At 38.6% G+C, this 18,287-nt stretch overlaps 1 protein-coding gene across 13 annotated transcripts in view; it reads left to right on the top strand.

Annotated features, from left to right (window-relative positions):
- ATRX (ATRX chromatin remodeler) overlaps positions 1-18,287 on the top strand; it is a 277,372-nt gene that overhangs the window by 62,873 nt on the left and 196,212 nt on the right. For all 13 annotated transcript variants that reach the window (XM_061136821.1, XM_061136832.1, XM_061136829.1 and 10 more), the window contains one exon: positions 9,516-9,628. In XM_061136821.1, the coding sequence (XP_060992804.1) occupies positions 9,516-9,628 (113 nt within the window). The remainder of the gene's footprint in view (positions 1-9,515; positions 9,629-18,287) is intronic.

An 18,287-nucleotide genomic window follows, 5' to 3' on the forward strand; every position in this document is an offset into this window, starting at 1 on the left:
TCCAGGCAGCGAGGGGCTTGATGGGCGCACTCTCCCCAGGTGTGGCGCGCCCACTCCCTTCCGCGGACCCAGTCTCAGTTTCCGCTGGCGCCAGTCGGGTGCCTGCGCCTTCTGCCCTCCGCGTCCCCAGCCCCAGTCCCCGCCCGCGCTGGTCGGGTGCCTGCGCCCTGTGTCTCGCCGCGACCTTCCCCTCCCCCCTGCCTCCTGCCTCCGGCGGGGCTGGGACGGTCCGAAGCCTGCGAGCTCTTCTCTGGACTTTCTTGGTCCCTTTGTTCTGCGAACGGCCAGCAGTGTGTTCGGGCCGGTTAATTTTCTCTCTCTCTTTTGGTCTCCCACAGTTCAAGTTGGCAACTCACAGAAGCTCCCTCCGATTGTCCTCAGGGCACTCAGGCCCGGACCCTACCCCAAGCAGTGCCGCCTAAGACTCCCTTCCCGGGACGGATCTCCGTCCTTTGCTCTTTTGTCTCACTTTTTATCTTTTATATTTTGTCCTACCTCCTTTTGAAGACAATGGTCTGCTTTTCTGGGTGCCTGATGACCTCAGCTAACGATCAGAAGTTGTTTTGTGAAGTTTGCTCTGCGTTCAGTTATTCTTTTGATGAATTTGTAGGAGAGAAAGTGGTCTCCCCGTCCTACTCCTCCGCCATCTTGGCTCCTCCCTCCCTTTTCTCAGCTATTTGTAAGGCCTCTTTAGACAACCATTTTGCCTTTTTGCATTTCTTATTTTTAGGGGTGTTGTTGATCACTGCCTCTTGAACAATGTCATGAACCTTCGTCCATAGCTCTTCAGGTACTCTGTCTGTCAGATCTAATCCCTTGAATCTATTTCTTACTTCCACTGTATATTTGTAAGGGATTTGATTTAGGTCATACCTGAATGGTGTAGTGGACTATGTCATTCTTTCAAAAATTGTGCCCTGTACCTTTCCCTCCTGTTACAAGCAGATGTTTAATTACCAATGATTTGTTTATAGAGAGACCAGTTTTGGTCACTATATTCATGATTCATTTCAGTTCAGTTCAGTTGCTCAGTTGTGTCCGACTCTTTGCGACACCATGAACCACAGCACGCCAGGCCTCCCTGTCCATCACCAACTCCCGGAGTCCATCCAAACCCCTGTCCATTGAGTCAATGATGCCATCCAACCATCTCATCCTCTGTCTTCCCCTTCTCCTCTTACCCTCAATATTTCCCTGCATCAGGATCTTTTCCAGTGAGTCAGCTCTTTGCATCAGGTGGCCAAAGTATTGGAGTTTCAGCTTCAACATCAGTCCTACCAGTGGACACCCAGGACTGATCTCCTTCAGGATGGACTTGTTGGATCTCCTTGCAGTCAAGGGACTCTCAAGAGTCTTCTCCAACACCACAGTTCAAAACCATCAATTCTTTGATGTGCGGCTTTCTTTATAGTCCCACTCTTACATCCATACATAATCACTGGAAAAACCATAGCCTTGACTCGACGGACCTTTGTTGACAAAGTAATGTCTCTGCTTTTTAATATGCTGTCTAGGTTGGTCATAACTTTCCTTCCAAGGAGTAAGCGTCTTATAATTTCATGGCTGCAATCACCATCTGCAGTGATTTTGGATCCCAGAAAAATAAAGTCAACCACTCTTTCCACTGTTTCCCCATCTATTTGCCATGACGTGATGGAACCAGATGCCATGATCTTAGTTTTCTTAATGTTGAGCTTTCAGCCAACTTTTTCACTCTCCTCTTTCACTTTCATAAAGAGGCTCTTTAGTTCTTCTTCAATTTTTGCCATAAGGGTGCTGTCGTCTGCATATCGGAGGTTATTGATATTTCCAGATTTCAGACATATTGTGTGATCCGTTGCTGTGTTTTAAAGATAGCTGCTTATCTGTTGGAGCAAGTAGGTGAATGGTGAAAATTAAAAATAAGAGTTGTGGTTTTTTTGTGTGTTGTTTTTTGGCCATACCATGAAGCTTGTTAGTTGCCTAACAAGGTATTGAACGTGAGCCCATGACATTGTGAGCACAGAGTCCTAACCAGTGGACCACAGGGAATTCTCAAAATATAGTGTTAGATGTTTCCATTGTGAAATACTAGGTAACACATACACAGAATCTTTCTTTCAATGACATGTAAATCTGTAAATATCTCAAAATGAAAAGTTTAATTTAAAAAAGACTAGCTCCTTTACACATATGCTTATCCAATTAATAATACAAAAATGGTGAAGCACTAGTAAATTTTAGATCTCCAGAGTTCCTCATGAAAAAAAAGTTGTAAAACATTCAAGGTAAAGAACATGGCCCATAGTTCAAAACACTGATATTAGAACTTAAAAATTTTCAGAAATTCTATCATGTGTGATATGGTTATCTTACATTATTATCACTTTAGATTTTTATTTTGGTCTACTTGAATATAGGCAGATTAGATCTTACTGGTTATTTACATCAAGTCTGTTTTGTCAGTTGTGTATTTGTAAGTATAAAGGGTGATCACATTCCTCTAAAATAGATTTTTAACTACTCTTTTTTTTAAGGTTTATTTATTTATTTTTGATTGTGGTAAGTCTTTGTTGCTTTCAGGCTTTTTCTAGTTGTGGTGCGGGTGGGCTACTCTTAGTTGTAGTACGTGGGCTTCTCATTGTGGTGGCTTCTCTTGCTGTGGAACACAGGCTCTAGGGTGTGCAGGCTTCAGTAGTTGCAGCTCTTGGGCTCAGTAGTTGTGGCTTGCAGGCTCTAGAGTGCAGGCTCAGTGGTTGTGGTGCACAGGCTTAGCTGTTCCACAGCATGTGGAATCTTCTCAGACCAGGGATCAAACCTGTGTCCCCTGCATTGGCAGGCAAATTCTTACACATTGTGCCACCAGGAAAGTCCTTTACTCTTAAAGGATCACTTTAAAGATTTTTATCTAGGACCTTGAATGATATAATGTTTAGTACTGGTTGAGTAGATTTCCCATTTTGGTGGAGGAGGAGTAGAATGACAACCACATCTGGATTTAATAAAAATAACTTAAAATAGTTCACAGTTATAACACTGATAAGTTAATGCATGCAGTTTTGCCTTAGGAAAAGATCTTTCAATTTACAAAAGGGTTGATAAGTGCTATCTTTTATTTTCATTTGTATTTTTTGCACTTTTATTTATTTTAATTTTTATTGGAATATAGTTGCTTTATAATGTTGTGTTAGTTTCTAATGTACAGCAAAGTGAATCAGCTATACATATACATACAGCCCCTCATTTTTGGATTTTCTTCCCATTTAGGTCAACACAGAGCATTGAGTTTAGTTCCTGTGCTATACAGTAGGTTCTCATTAGTTACCTATTTTATATATAGTATTGATAGTTTATATATGTCAGTCCCAATCTCTCAATTCATCCCACCATCCTCTTCCCCCTTGGTATCCGTTTTGTTCTTTAAGTCTGTGTCTCTGTTTCTCCTTTTAAATAAGATTGTCTATACTATTTTTTTTCAGATTACACGTATATGTGTTAGTATGGTGTTTATCTTTTTGACTTCACTCTGTAATGCTCTCTTAAATAGATTTCTGAACAATTTAGAAGATATTCAAGAAAATAAATCTGAAGGAATACTTTGGAATTTGTCAAAAACTAATTTTAGTGCACCTGAAAGTCTTTCATTATTCACCATACTTTACTCTATATGACATTTGTCTAATTCCAAAATTTACATCTGCCCTTGAAGAGAAAAATTTTCAAATGAATGGGCAAAATCTTTAAGTATCAATATTTTTTCACCATTGGACTTCTGGCTGGTCTTGTAATTCAAGCTCTTCTGTCAGTGGGATTCTCCAGGCAATAATACTGGAGTGGGTTGCCATTTCTTTCTCCAGGCAATCTTCCCGAACCAGCAATTGAACCCGTGTCTCTTATGGCTCCTGCATTGACAGGCAGGTTCTTTACCCACTGAGCCATCAGGGAAACCCTAGTTTATAATATGACACAGATATGTTTATAGCTAAGAATGTTATCTTTCAGAAAACAAAAAAGTTCTCCTGATTGTGTCCTCTTGTTTTAATTTTTACATATAATTGTACTGTTAATGAGCTGCATTGATTTATCCATAGTCTTGACATTGTTCAGCTACAGCGTGAATTTATGTGATAGCCGGTTTTGTGGTTGGATTGCTGTGAGTTCTAGGAATGAATAGGATAATCATCATTATGCTATATCATTTCTACATCATTTGCTATACTTCTTTCATTTCTAAAGTACAACTTTTTCAATGTTTGCTAATCTGTTGATGGAACAAGATGTAGAATGACATTGTGCCTTCTTGTCTTTTCTTCTGGTTCCATTCTCTAATTGAAGATTTAACGACACTGAGTGACTTGATGATAATATTTTTGGACATCTGACTCATATCCAAAGAAAGGTTATGACAAAAATAGAAACCATACCCTCTTTTTATCTATATTCTACAGTCAAGTTTGTTTAAAGATTTTTTTAAAACAACCCTCTCCACCAGCAAGCAAATCTCACACAAGATCTCTAGTTGCAGTATGCCTGTTACATTTCATTTCTTTTTCATTCCTTAAATATCTTGGATCTTCCCAAGCAAACACAGAAGAATGGTACAGAGGGGCCACTGGCTTTGGAGCCCAGCACCCTGCTGAAATCTGGGAGGTGTCTGGCCTATGAAGGCCTCACAGATATTACCTGATTTCTAGTGTGTTTTCTTTTTTTTTAAGGTATTTTATTTATTTATTTTTGGCTCTGCTGGGTCTTTTTTGCTGAGCTTTCTCTAGTTGTGGAGAGTAGCGGCTACTGTTTGTTGTGGTGGGCAGGCTTCTGGTTTCAGTGATTTCTTCTGTTGCAGAGCACAGGCTCTAGGCACAGGGCTTCAGTGGTTGTGGCATGTGAGCTCCATAGTTGAGGCTCGCAGAGTCCAGAGAGCACGCTCAGTAGTTGTGGTGCATGGGCTTAGTTACCCTGTGGCACGTGGGATCTTCTTGGACTAGGGGTCAAACCTGTGTCCCCTGTATTGCAAGGCAGATTCTTAACCAGTGTACCACCAGAGAAGCTCCACCTTAGTGTTTTAATGTACATTCTTTTGATGATTAGTGAGATTGGAGTGCCTTTTCTCCCAATTTTTTTGTTACATAGTTATATTCCATTTAAAAAAAATTTTTTGTCTTTTATTCATTTATATACTCACAGTGTCGCTCAGTTGTGTCTGACTCGTGCGACCCCATGAAATTGGAGTACTTTTTCTCCCAGTTCTTTTTTTACATAGTTATATTCCATTTTTTAAAAAAAATTGTCTTTTATTCATTTATATGCTAGGAATTTATTATTATTATTATTATTGGTTACATTGTATGGCATATGAAATCTTAGTTCCCTGACCAAGAATTGAATCCATGCCCTCTTCAGTGGAAGCCTGGAGTCCTAACTGTTGGACCGTCAGGGATTCCCAGTATTATTTAATATAATAAGAATCTTTCTATTTTCAGATGATTTTGCCGACTAAATTTTATCTATGGATTTTTTTTTGGGAGATGTGTGCACAAGTTTTATGTCTTATGTTTTATTATATACATTCCTAAATTCCATCCTCTACTTTTTATTTTCCATTGAGGTAAAATTCACATAAAACACAATTTACCATTTAAAATCATTTTAGTATATAATTCAGTTAAAAAAATTTTTTTTTACTAAATTCACAATATTGTACAACTGTTACCACTTTCTAAAACTAGAATATTTTCATTGTCCCCAGAGATAACCCATACCTCCCAATTTTCCTCTTCCTCCATCCCCTGGGCGCCCACTAATCTACTTTCTTCCTCTGTAGATTTGCCTACTTGGACATTTTACATGTGTAAATAGAACCGTCCAATATGTAGGAATTTGTGTCTACCTTTTTTATTATAAAGTTTCCAAGGTTCATTCATGTTTAGTATGGATGAATATTTCATTCCTTTTTATTGGGGTATAATATCCCATTGTTTATTTATCAGTTGATGATTATTTGGATACTTTTCACTTTTGGCTTTTATAAATATTCCTACTATGAACTTTGTATAGTTTTTTGAGCATGGGCGTATGTTTTCATTCTGTTGGGTATATATCTAAGAGTGGAATTGCTGACCACTAAAATGTTTTTCATACTGACTGTCCCATTTTACATTCCCACCATCAGTGTATATGGGTTCCAATTTGTTTACATCCTTGCCAACCCTTTAGTTTTAAAATATAATTATCATATTCATCCTAATGAGTATAAAATAGTATCTCATTGTGGTTTTGATTTATATTTTGTTCTAATGACTAATAATCTTGAGCATTTTTTCATGTGCTTCCTGGCCATTTGTGTGTATTCTTTGCAGAATTGTATATCTAAGTTCTTTTTTTTTATTGAAGTATAGTTGATGTACCAGACCACCTGACCTGCCTCTTGAGAAACGTATATGCAGGTCAGGAAGCAACAGTGAGAACTGGACATGGAACAACAGGCTGGTTCCAAATAGGAAAAGGAGTACGTCAAGGCTGTATATTGTCACCCTGCTTGTTTAACTTATATGAAGAGTACATCATGAGAAACACTGGCCTGGAAGAAGCACAAGCTGGAATCAAGATTGTTGGGAGAAATATCAATAACCTCAGATATGCAGATGACACCACCCTTATGGCAGAAAGTGAAAAGAACTAAAAAGCCTCTTGATGAAAGTGAAAGAGGAGAGTGAAAAAGTTGGCTTAAAGTTCAACATTCAGAAAACTAAGATCATGGCATCTGGTCCCATCACTTCATGTGAAATAGATGGGGAGACAGTGGTAACAGTGTCAGACTTTATTTTTTTTTTTGGCTCCAAAATCACTGCAGATGGTGATTGCAGCCATGAAATTAAAAGACACTTACTCCTTGGAAGGAAAGTTATGACCAACCTAGATAGCATATTAAAAAGCAGAGATATTACATTGCCAACAGAGGTCTGTCTAGTCAAGGGTATGGTTTTTCCAGTGGTCATGTATGGATGTGAGAGTTGGACGGTGAAGAAAGCTGAGCACTGAAGATTTGATGGTTTTGAATTGTGGTGTTGGAGAAGACTCTTGAGAGTCCCTTGGACTGTAAGGAGATCCAACCAGTCCATCCTAAAGGAGATCAGTCCCGGGTGTTCATTGGAAGGACTGATGCTGAGGCTGAAACTCCAGTACTTTGGCCACCTGATGCAAAGAGTTGACTCATTGGAAAAGACCCTGATGCTGGGAGGGATTGGGGGAGGAGGAGAAGGGGACAACAGAGGATGAGATGGCTAGATGGCATCACCGACTCGATGGACATGGGTTTGGGTAGACTCTGTGATTTGGTGATGGACAGGGAGGCCTGGCGTGCTGCGATTCATATGGTCGCAAAGAATCGGACACGACTGAGCGACTGAACTGAACTGAACTGATGTACAATGTTGTATTAATTTCTGCTCTACAACAAAGTGGTTCAGTTATATATACATTCTTTAAAAAATATTCTCTTCCATTGTGCTTTATCATAGAATATTGAATATAGTTCTGTTTGCTATACAGTAGGACCTTGTTGTTTATCCATTTTGTATATAAAAGCTTAAATCTGCTACCTCCAATTTCCCACTCTAGGCCCTCCCCCTACTCCCCCGCCCCATTTAGCAAACAACAGTCTGCTCTCTAGAGCTGATTCTGTTTCTGTTTAATAGGTTCATTTGTGTCATATTTTAGATTAAACATATGAATGATATGTGGTATTTGTCTTTCTGAGTTACTTCCCTAGAATGATAATCTCTAGTTGCATCCATGTTCCTGCAAATGGCATTTTTTCGTTCTTTTTATGGCTGAGTGATATTTCAGTGTGTGTGTGTGTACCACATCTTCTTTTTAAAATTTTTATTTATTTTTAATTGAAGGATAATTGCTTTACAATATTGTACTGGTTTCCACCATGCATCAACATGAATCAGCCATAGGTATACATATGCCCCTCTCTCTTGAGCTTCCCTCCCACCTCCCACCGTATCCCACCCCTCTACGTTGTTTCGGAGTACCAGTTTGAGCTCCCTGAATCATACCTCAAATTTCCAGTGGCTATCTAGTTTACATATGGTGATGTGTATAGATATACCACATCTTTATTCATCTGTCAGTGACCATTTAGGTTGTTTCCATGTTTTGGCTATTGTGAATAGGGTTGTTATGAACATTGTGGTGCATGTATCTTTTTGAATTATAGTTTTGTCAGGATAAATGCCCAGGTGTCGGATTGTTAGATCAAATGGTAGCTCTGTTTTGTTTTCGGAGGAACCTCCATAGAGTTTTCCATAGTGGCTGCACCAACTTACATTCCTACCAACAGTGTCGGAGGGTTCATTTTTCTCTACACCCTCTGTAGCATTTGTTATTTGTAGACTTTTTAATGATGATCTTTCTGACTGGTATGGTATTTTATTGTAGTTTTGGTTTGATTTCTCTAGTAATTAGAAATGTTGAACATCTTGTGCCTATTGCCCATCTGTATGCCTTCTTTGGAATACTGTCTGTTTAGGTCTTCTGCTCATTTTTTGATTGGGTTTTTTGTTTGTTGTTGAGTTGTTGTATAAAACCCATTTTACAGTTGGGTTTGTCTTTTTATTCTTCAATTTTAAGAAGTCTTTATATTATTAAAAGGATATATATTATATAAAATGAAATTAATGCCTTTTCAGATACATGATTTGAAAATAGTTATCCCCAGTTAAATGGGTTTTCTCTTCACTTTCTTGATGGTATCTTTTGATACACAGAGGATTTGAAGTTTTTGCATTTTATTTTATTTTATTTTTTTGTGAAGTTTTTGCATTTTAAACTTTTATTCTTTTGTAACCCTGTGGGATTACAGATGCACCTATTATATAACTTGGTAGGATATACTGTAATAATGCACTTGCATAAATATTTCCATGGCAATCTGTGAGCTCTAAATCCCATTCTGTGTTTTATTCATCTTTGTGTTTGTCATTTATAAAATTACTCTGTTCTAAGCAGAAAATAGTGTAATAAACAAAAAAGTACTGAAGGCTTCCAGAGAGTAAGTGCTTAGGAAATATATTTGAAAGATGAATGAATTATTCATTTACAATGAATTATTGTAAATGGTGTAAAGCAGAATCTCATGCTATTAATATTTTCCTTGAATTATACTTTTTTAATTTTAAAGATCTGTTTTATTCATGTATAGAGTTTTTAATTTCTGTCATACAGCTCAGTGATTCAGTTATATGTATATATAATATATATAACACACATATTCTTTTTCACATTATTTTCCATAATGGTTTATCACAGTCCTTGAATTATACTTTGTAGATAAGTGTACATGTAGAGTTTGTTACTCATGTTTTCATATCCTCAGTGAAATAAACAAAATATATTTTAAGTTTTATTTTGAGTACACATTCTTTCAGACCACTTACAGTGTAAATAGCTTTTCAGTTTACTAAACTATATATTTAATTCAGTATATGACCTGGTAAATAAGGATATTCTTAAAACTTTTATTTTAACAGCGAAAGCAAGTTGAATACATTGGTGCAGAAGCTTCATGACTTTCTGGCACACTCATCAGAGGAATCTGAAGAAACAAGTTCTCCTCCAAGACTTGTGATGAACCAAAGCACAGGTAAATTGGAAAAAAGAATTGCAATATCTTCTAGTCTTATTTACCTTTTATTTTTGAGGAACTGAAGCTATTAAAGTTTTTAATAGCCTCTGTGTTTCTAGGAGTTAGATAATATCTGATATTATAGACTTTGATTCAGATAAGTAAAAAAATGTAAGGTTTTATGGTTTTAGGTGCTTAGAGAAGCATGCACTGAAGATTTTATTTTTAATGGAAGTGTTTTATAGAAGTGGGTGATGAATGTTAACCTTAAAATAGATAGTAGTGGGAGCAGTGCAGAAATATGTTATTCTAAAAGTTATTCATGTATTATAAGTTATGTTTTTATGTTGTTTGTTAACTTTTCAGCATAGATTTGGTCCATACATTTTTAAAATACAAAACAATGTCTTCTTTCTACATCCCTTTTTCCTTTTTGAAAGTATCTTGTATCATGTGATGATTACCATCATTTGTTTTCAAGTTTTTAAGGGTAGGTGCGTATAGAAGAGGTGAACATGCACACAGGCATGCACACACACAAACACACATAGGCGTACTTGCACACAAACACAATATGTACAAGAAGTATGGAGAGTGGTTGATCACAATGAAAAGTTCAACTGTATGTGTAGTTAGAGTCCCAGAAGGAAAGAAGAGAGAGAGTGGTTCAGAATCTGAGTTTGACGAGATACTCACTGAGCATTTCCTAAAAGTGAAGAAAGACATCATGTAGATTCATGAAACACTGTGAACCTCAAGCAGGATAAATGGAAAGAAAACTACAACTAAGAAAATCATAATAAACTCCTAAAGAACAAAAACCAAGAGAAAAATCTTAGGAGCAGCTGGAGGAAAACAGTCATTGCTTTTTTAATGTTGAATGTTTTTGAACAGTAACACTGATAGCTCATTTGACAACAGTAATGTTAGAAGCTGGATGATAAAGAAATGATTTATTTAAAGGGCCAAGTGAAATTAATTGCTAGCATAGTCTGCTCAGTGAAAACATCTTTCACAAGTGAAAGTGGATAAAGATAGAGGTGAGAATTTTGGACTTTTCCTGCCAGTCCAGTGGTTAAGACTCTGCCCTTCTACTGTAGGGGGCATGGATTTGATGCCTGATCAGGGAATTAAGATTTAGCATGCCATGAGGCATGGCCAAAAAAACCCCCAAAAAAGTAAGAATGATGTCAGCATACGTACACTAGGGGAAATACCAAAGGGTTTTTCTTAAACCAGAAGGAAAATAATTTGAAATGGTAGCATCAAAATACAGGAAGTTATGAATAACAATGGGATCGATAAATAAGTGGAAAAAATGAAATATGTACTTTTATCTAATCCACAATCTCTAGTCTTAATTCATAAATTGTTCAACAGTGTTTTGATAGGTAAGTCCCCTACCCTCCCAAGACCAGGATCCCATTGAAGAGCCCACAGTGTATATAAGTTATTTGGTCTTTAACCTTTTCAAATCTCAAACAAGGTGGAACCACGACATTTTTCAAATATTTAGATATATTATTTTGGTGATTGTCCCTCAGTGTTCATCTGATTAGTTATAAAATTAGATTGAGATTTTAAATTTTTGGCAGGATTGCCGTGTAAGTGGTGTTATGTCCATACATCATATCACAAAGCACATGATGAAATTTCCTCCTTTATTGGTGGTGTTAACTTAGGTTATTTGCTTATGGCTGTTTTTCTAGATTAAACCACTGTAAAGTTATGATTTATTCTTTTGTACCTACCTAAAAAGTAATTTGTTGAAGATTACTTTGAAACTGCTTAGATATTCATTTCATCATCAAAAATTAGCTTTTATGTTTTTTTTTTATTGCAAATTATCACAACCTTGGCAGCTTAAGACAACCCAAATTTATTATCTCACAGTTCTGTGGATCTGGAGTCCAGGTGGGCTTTGCTGAGCTCTGCTCAGGGAATCACAAGGGCTATGTCAAACTGATAGTAAGACTGTGTTCCTTTCTATAGAATCTGGAAAAATCATTCTCATGCTCATTCAGGTTGTTGGCAGAATTCAGTTCATTGTGGTTGTAGGTCTGAGGTACTCATTTCATGCTAACTATTGGCCAGGATCCTCTCAGCTCCTTAATTTCCTCTCACATGGCCCCTTCCAACTTTAAAGCCAGCAGTAGTGCATTGTGTCATTCTCATGCTTTGAGTTTCTCTGACTTAGCCTTTTGCTTGCTTGTTTTGCATCTTCTGCCATGAACTAGAGACATTTTTCTATTTTAAGGGACACATGTGATTAGATTAGGCCCCTTCCTTCTCACCTCTCCTAAATGAGCTCCCATTTTTTAAAGTCACCTGTGCCATTTTATGTAGCAAAACAATGGGAGTGTTATTTTCTCACATTCACAGGTTCTGGTGATTAGGGGCATGAAATCTTGGGGGCCATTCCTAGAAATTCTGCCTGTCACCACATCCATTTATGATTCTTGGCTCAATGGTATGTTACTATGATGGTTCAAAATGGTGATGTCCTATCATTACTTCTGTCTTTGCTGTAAGGGAGATGTTTACATTTCTATGGTCTCTATTTATTTGTTTATATTAGTGTATGCTAGCATTTTTGTTTCCATGAACATTTTCTTACTGTCATTATTTTAATGTTCAAATTGTACCAATATTGGCTAGTGGGAACCCCTTTTGTATGGTTCTTGTAGACCTTTTCATAAGTCTTCATCAACTTTGAGCACTTTTCTTACTTTCTGCCCTCACAAGATGTTCGTTGTTTACTTTGCACTGTCTGTTCCCCAGCCCTGGAATCAATTATTTCTCCAAGAAGTTCTGATTCCTTTTAGTGAGGTATAGTATTTAGAAAACAATATCTGGGTGTATGATGTGCTTATTGCTGTTAGTATGTCTTCGCTTCCAGGCTCGTTAGTAGGGAAAGCCAATATATGTGATGTATTTTCATGTGTTGATATTGATACTTTTAGTTTTATTTGGACTGCAGACATCATTCTGATCATCCTCTTTTCATATTGTAACTTCTTACTGCAAGAGAGAGAAAGGTGGTTCCCATTATCCTCAGTTTATGTACTCAAGTTGCTTAGTCTTCATTGTATCTACAGTTTCAACTTTGCATGCTAAACTATCACAATAAAGAAACCTAACTAGTGTTAAATACTTACTTAAAGTTCTGTCTTTAGAGTGAAATTATGTTGTCACAGTTCTAAATTCAGTAGTTAGTTAGTTGGGGAGTTTTGCTTCCAGTAGTGGCAGAGTGGCTCTTTTTGGATAAGCAGGTTATCTCCCACAGATACCAGTTATAAATTCTGGCCAAAATACTGAAAACAATGATGAAAGAACTGATTAGTGACACAAACCAGACACACACTGGAATAGAATCAACATATGGAAGAAAGTATTTTTTGCTCAATTCCCAATTGTTAAGCCTCTTTCCTTAGGAAAAGTGCCAGTTAGCTCCAGCAATGGAATTTCACACTTGGATAGCCCTCTTATTCAGGATATGCCATGTGAGCTTGCAGCCCTATTAATTATGATAGTCTCCTTGTGACTAAGGTTGAACCAGCATAAAACTCAGCATTTGGTCCAAGGTGGCAGTATAGGAAAACCATGATCTCACCTTCCCCCACAGACACACTGAATTTACAGCTATGTAAAGAGCAGTTCCTTCTACAGAAGAACTGAGGTGTGATTAAACAGCTTCTGCACAACAAACAGTACAAGTTCCACATAGAGATTGATAGAGACAGAGACACAGTACTGATGAGAACCCCACTTGAATGTGGTGTACAGCAATAGAGAGGGATCATTAAGGGGCCTGTGTGCACACTCGCCTGCCCTGGGGCACAGAGATAAAAGCAGTGGTTTAAAAGGGACCTAGACTATGCATGAAGGAAATCCTCTTACTAACCCTACCTAGTTCAGTCGTTCAGTCGTGTCCGACTCTTTGCGACCACATGAATCGCAGCATGCCAGGCCTCCCTGTCCATCACAAACTCCCGGAGTTTACTCAAACTCATGTCCATCGAGTCGGTGATGCCATCTAGCCATCTCATCCTCTGTCGTCCCCTTCTCCTTCTGCTGCCAATCCCTCCCAGCATTAGGGTCTTTTCCAATGAGTCAACTTTTCGAATCAGGTGGCCAAAGTATTGGAGTTTCAGCTTCCAGCATCAGTCCTTCCAAAGAACACCCGGGACTGATCTCCTTTAGGATGGACTGGTTGGATCTCCTTGCAGTCCAAGGGACTCTCAAGAGTCTCCTCCAACACCACAGTTCAAAAGCATGAATTCTTCAGTGCTCAGCTTTCTTCACCATCCAACTCTCACATCCATACATGACCACTGGAAAAACCATAGCCTTGACTAGATGGACCTTTGTTGGCAAACTAATGTCTCTGCTTTTTAATATGCTGTCTAGGTTGGTCATAACTTTCCTTCCAAGGAGTAAGTGTCTTTTAATTTCATGGCTGCAATCACCATCCGCAGTGATTTTGGAGCCCCCAAAAATAAACTCTGACACTGTCTCCACTGTTCCCCATCTATTTCCCATGAGGTGATGGGACCAGATGCCATGATCTTAGTTTTCTGAATGTTGAACTTTAAGCCAACTTTTTGACTTTCCTCTTTCACTTTCATCAAGAGGCTTTTTAGTTCCTCTTCACTTTCTGCCTTAAGGGTGGTGTCATCTGCATATCTGAGGTTATTGATATTTCTCCCAACAATCTTGATTCCAGCTTGTGCTTCTTCCAGCCCAGCATTTCTCATGATGTACTCTTCATATAAGTTAAATAAGCAGGGTGACAATGTACAGCCTTGACGTACTCCCTTTCCTATTTGGAACCAGCCTGTTGTTCCATGTCCAGTTCTCACTGTTGCTTCCTGACCTGCATATAGGCTTCTCAAGAGGCAGGTCAGGTGGTCTGGTATTCCCATCTCTTTGAGAATTTTCCAGTTTATTGTGAGCCACAGAGTTGAAGGCTTTGGCATAGTCAATAAATCAGAAATAGATGTTTTTCTGGAACTTTCTTGCTTTTTCAATGATCCAGCAAATGTTGGCAATTTGATCTCTGGTTCCTCTGCCTTTTCTAAAACCAGCTTGAACATCTGGAAGTTCACGGTTCACGTATTGCTGAAGCCTGACTTGGAGAATTTTGAACATTACTTTCCTAGCTTGTGAGATGAATGCAATTGTGTGGTAGTTTGAGCATTCTTTGGCATTGCCTTTCTGTGGGATTAGAATGAAAACTGACCTTTCCCAGTCCTGTGGCCACTGCTGAGTTTTCCAAATTTGCTGGCATATTGAGTGCAGCACTTTCGCAGCATTGTCTTTCAGTATTTGAAATAGCTCAACTGGAATTTTATCACCTCCACTAGCTTTGTTTTTAGTGATGCTTCCTAAGGCCCACTTGACTTCACATTCCAGGATGTCTGGCTCTAGGTGAGTGATCACACCATCGTGATTATCTGGGTAGTGAAGATCTTTTTTGTACAGTTCTTCTGTGTATTCTTGCCACCTCTTCTTAATATCTTCTGCTTCTGTTAGAAGATTGATTATATTCTTTGCAGCCAAGGATGGAGAAGCTCTATACAGTCAGCAAAAACAAGACCGGGAACTGACTGTGGCTCAGATCATGAACTCCTTATTGCCAAATTCAGACTTAAATTGAAGAAAGTAGGGAAAACCACTAGACCATTCAGGTATGACCTAAGTCAAATCTCTTATGATTATATAGTAGAAGTGAGAAACATATTTAAGGGACTAGATCTGATAGACAGAGTACCTGATGAACTGTGGAGGGAGCTTTGTGACATTGTACAGGAGACAGGGATCAAGACCATCCCCATGGAAAAGAAATGCAAAAAAACAAAATGACTGTCTGAGGAGCTGTGAAATAGCTTAGAAACAGCTTACAAATAGCTGTGAAAGGAAGAGAAGCCAAAAGCAAAGGAGAACAGGAAAGATATTCCCATTTGAATGCAGATTTCCAAAGAATAGGAAGGAGAGATAAGGAAGCCTTCCTCAGTGATCAATGCAAAGAAATAGAGGAAAACAACAGAATGGGAAAGACTAGAGATCTCTTCAAGAAAATTAGAGATACCAAGGGAACATTTCATGCAAAGATGAGTCCAATAAAGGACAGAAATGGTATGGGCCCTACCTAGAGTGTCTGCTAAATGGGCAGAGAACTGCTGGAAGTCTCTTCAGTGTTGAAGGTGCTCGAGAGCACCATTTTTGTGTTCTCCCGTCACCTTGATGAGGTCTTCCCTCATAGCTCAATCGGTAAAGAATATGCCTGTAGTGCAGGAAACCTGGGTTCAATTCCTGGGTCAGGAAGATCCTCTGGAGAAGGAAATGACTACCTACTTCAGTATTCTTCCCTGGAGAATCCCATGGACAGAGGAGACTGGCAGGCTACAATCCATGGGATCGCAAGAGTTGGACACGACTTAGTGACTAAACCACCACCATCACTTGATGAGATGAGTGGAATGTAGTCCAGGTTCTCTAGCTGGCCTGCCAAGGCACTTCAGCCTGCTCCTGGCCCACACAAGTTATAGCCATAGTGCCAAGGCAGCCCAAGTGTGCAGTACCCTAGGATCCCCCTGGCCTATGATATATTAGGCTTTAGCCGACCTGCCAAAACTGCCTGGTACATTCAGACTACACAGGAGATGCTCTTAGCAGAGATTATGCCTTCAAGACCAAGAGAGTTACCTGTTTTGCCAGATGTGTGGAATGAAACACAAAGTCAAACAGAATGGGGACAGAAGAGTATGTTCCAAATGAAAGAGCAAGATAATACTTCATAAAAAATCTTAACAAAATGGAGATAAGTAAGATATCTGATAAAGAATTGAAAGAAATTGTCATAAAGGCTTACCAAACTGGGGAGAAGAATGGAGGAATAGAGTGAGAAGTTCAACAAAGAGTTCAAAAATATAAGAAAGAACCAATCAGTACTGAAGAACACAATAACTGAAATGACAAATAGAGGAAATTGGTAGCAAATTAGATGATATAGTAGGACATATCAACCATTTGGACACACAGAATAGTGGAAATCACCCAATCAGAATAGAAAAAAGAGTTTTTAAGAATGAGAGTTTAAGGGAACTCTAGTAACATTCTCATAGTAGGGGTAGGGGGGTTGCAGATGGAGAAAAGAGGGAGAGAAGGGGACAGAGACTTACTTAAAGAAATGTTTGAAGACTTCTCTAATCTGGAAAATGAAACAGACATCTAGGTACAGGAAGCACAGAGTCCCAAACAAAATGAACCCATAGAGATCCACACCAAGACATGTATGTAAAATGGCAAAAGATGAAGATAGTTTTATGGACAGCAGGACAAAAACAACTAATCATATACAAGGAAAACCCCATAAGATTACTCGCTGATTTTTTAACAGAAACTCTGCAAGCCAGAATGGGGTGGCATGATATATTTAAGTACTGAATGTAAAAAACTTCCAACCAAGGGTACTCTACCTGGCAAGTTTATCATTCAGAATTGAAGGAAAGATAGAGTTTCCCAGACAAGCACAAAACTAAAGGAGTTTAGCATCACTAAAATGGCCTACTAGAAATATTCAAGGTTCTTCTCGAGGTAGAAAAGCAAAAGCTTTTTGTAGTTTTGCTTCTTGTAGTTCAGTCTATATGTTGATAAGTAGTGTCTGACTATTTGCGACCCATGGACCGCAGCATGCCAGGCTTCCCTGTCCTCCACTATCTCCTGGAGTTTGCTCAAACTCATGTCCATTAATGTCTAAACATCTCACCCTCTGCCACCTCTTTCTCCTTTTGCCTTCAATCATTCCCCGCATCAGGGTCTTTTCCAGTGAGTCGACTCTTCTCATCTGGTAGCCAAAGTATTGGAGCTTCACCTTCAGCATCAGTCCTTCCAATGACTATTCAGGGTTGATTTTCTTTAGGATTGACTGGTTTGATCTCCTTGCAGTCCAAGGGACTCTCAAAAGTCTTCTACGACATCACAGTTCCAAAGCATCAATTCTTTGGTGCTCAGCCTTCTTTATGGTCCAACACTCACATCCATACATGACTACTGGAAAAACCATAGCTTTGGCTAGACGGACCTTTGTCAGCAGGGTAATGTCTCTGCTTTTTAATATGCTGTCTAAATTTGTCATAACTTTCCTTCCAAGGAGCAAGCAACTTGTAATTTTGTGGCTGCAGTCACTGTCAGCAGTGATTTTAGAGCCCAAGAAAATAAAATCTGTCACTGTTTCCACTTTTACCCCTTCTATTTGCCATGAAGTGATGGGAGAGATGCCATGATCTTAGTTTTTTGAATGTTGAGTTTCAAGCCAGCTTTATCAGTCTCCTCTTTCACTACCACCAAGAGGCTCTTTAATTCCTCCTAACTTTCTGCCATTAGTGTGGTATCATCTGCATATCCGAGGATGTTGATATTTCTCCTGGCAGTCTTGATTCCAGCTTGTGATTTATCTAGCCTGGTATTTCTCATGATGTACTCTGCATAGAAGTTAAATAAGTGGTGTGACAATATACATCTTTGTCACACTCCTTTCCCAGTTTTGAACCAGTTCATTGTTCTATGTCCAGTTCTTATTGCCACTTCTTGACATACATGTAGGTTTCTCAGGAGATAGGTAAGGTGGTCTTGATATTCCCATCTCTTTAAGAATTTTCCAGAGTTTGTTGTG

Source organism: Dama dama, chromosome X, assembly GCF_033118175.1.
Source record: "Dama dama isolate Ldn47 chromosome X, ASM3311817v1, whole genome shotgun sequence".
Classification (NCBI taxonomy): domain Eukaryota; kingdom Metazoa; phylum Chordata; class Mammalia; order Artiodactyla; family Cervidae; genus Dama; species Dama dama.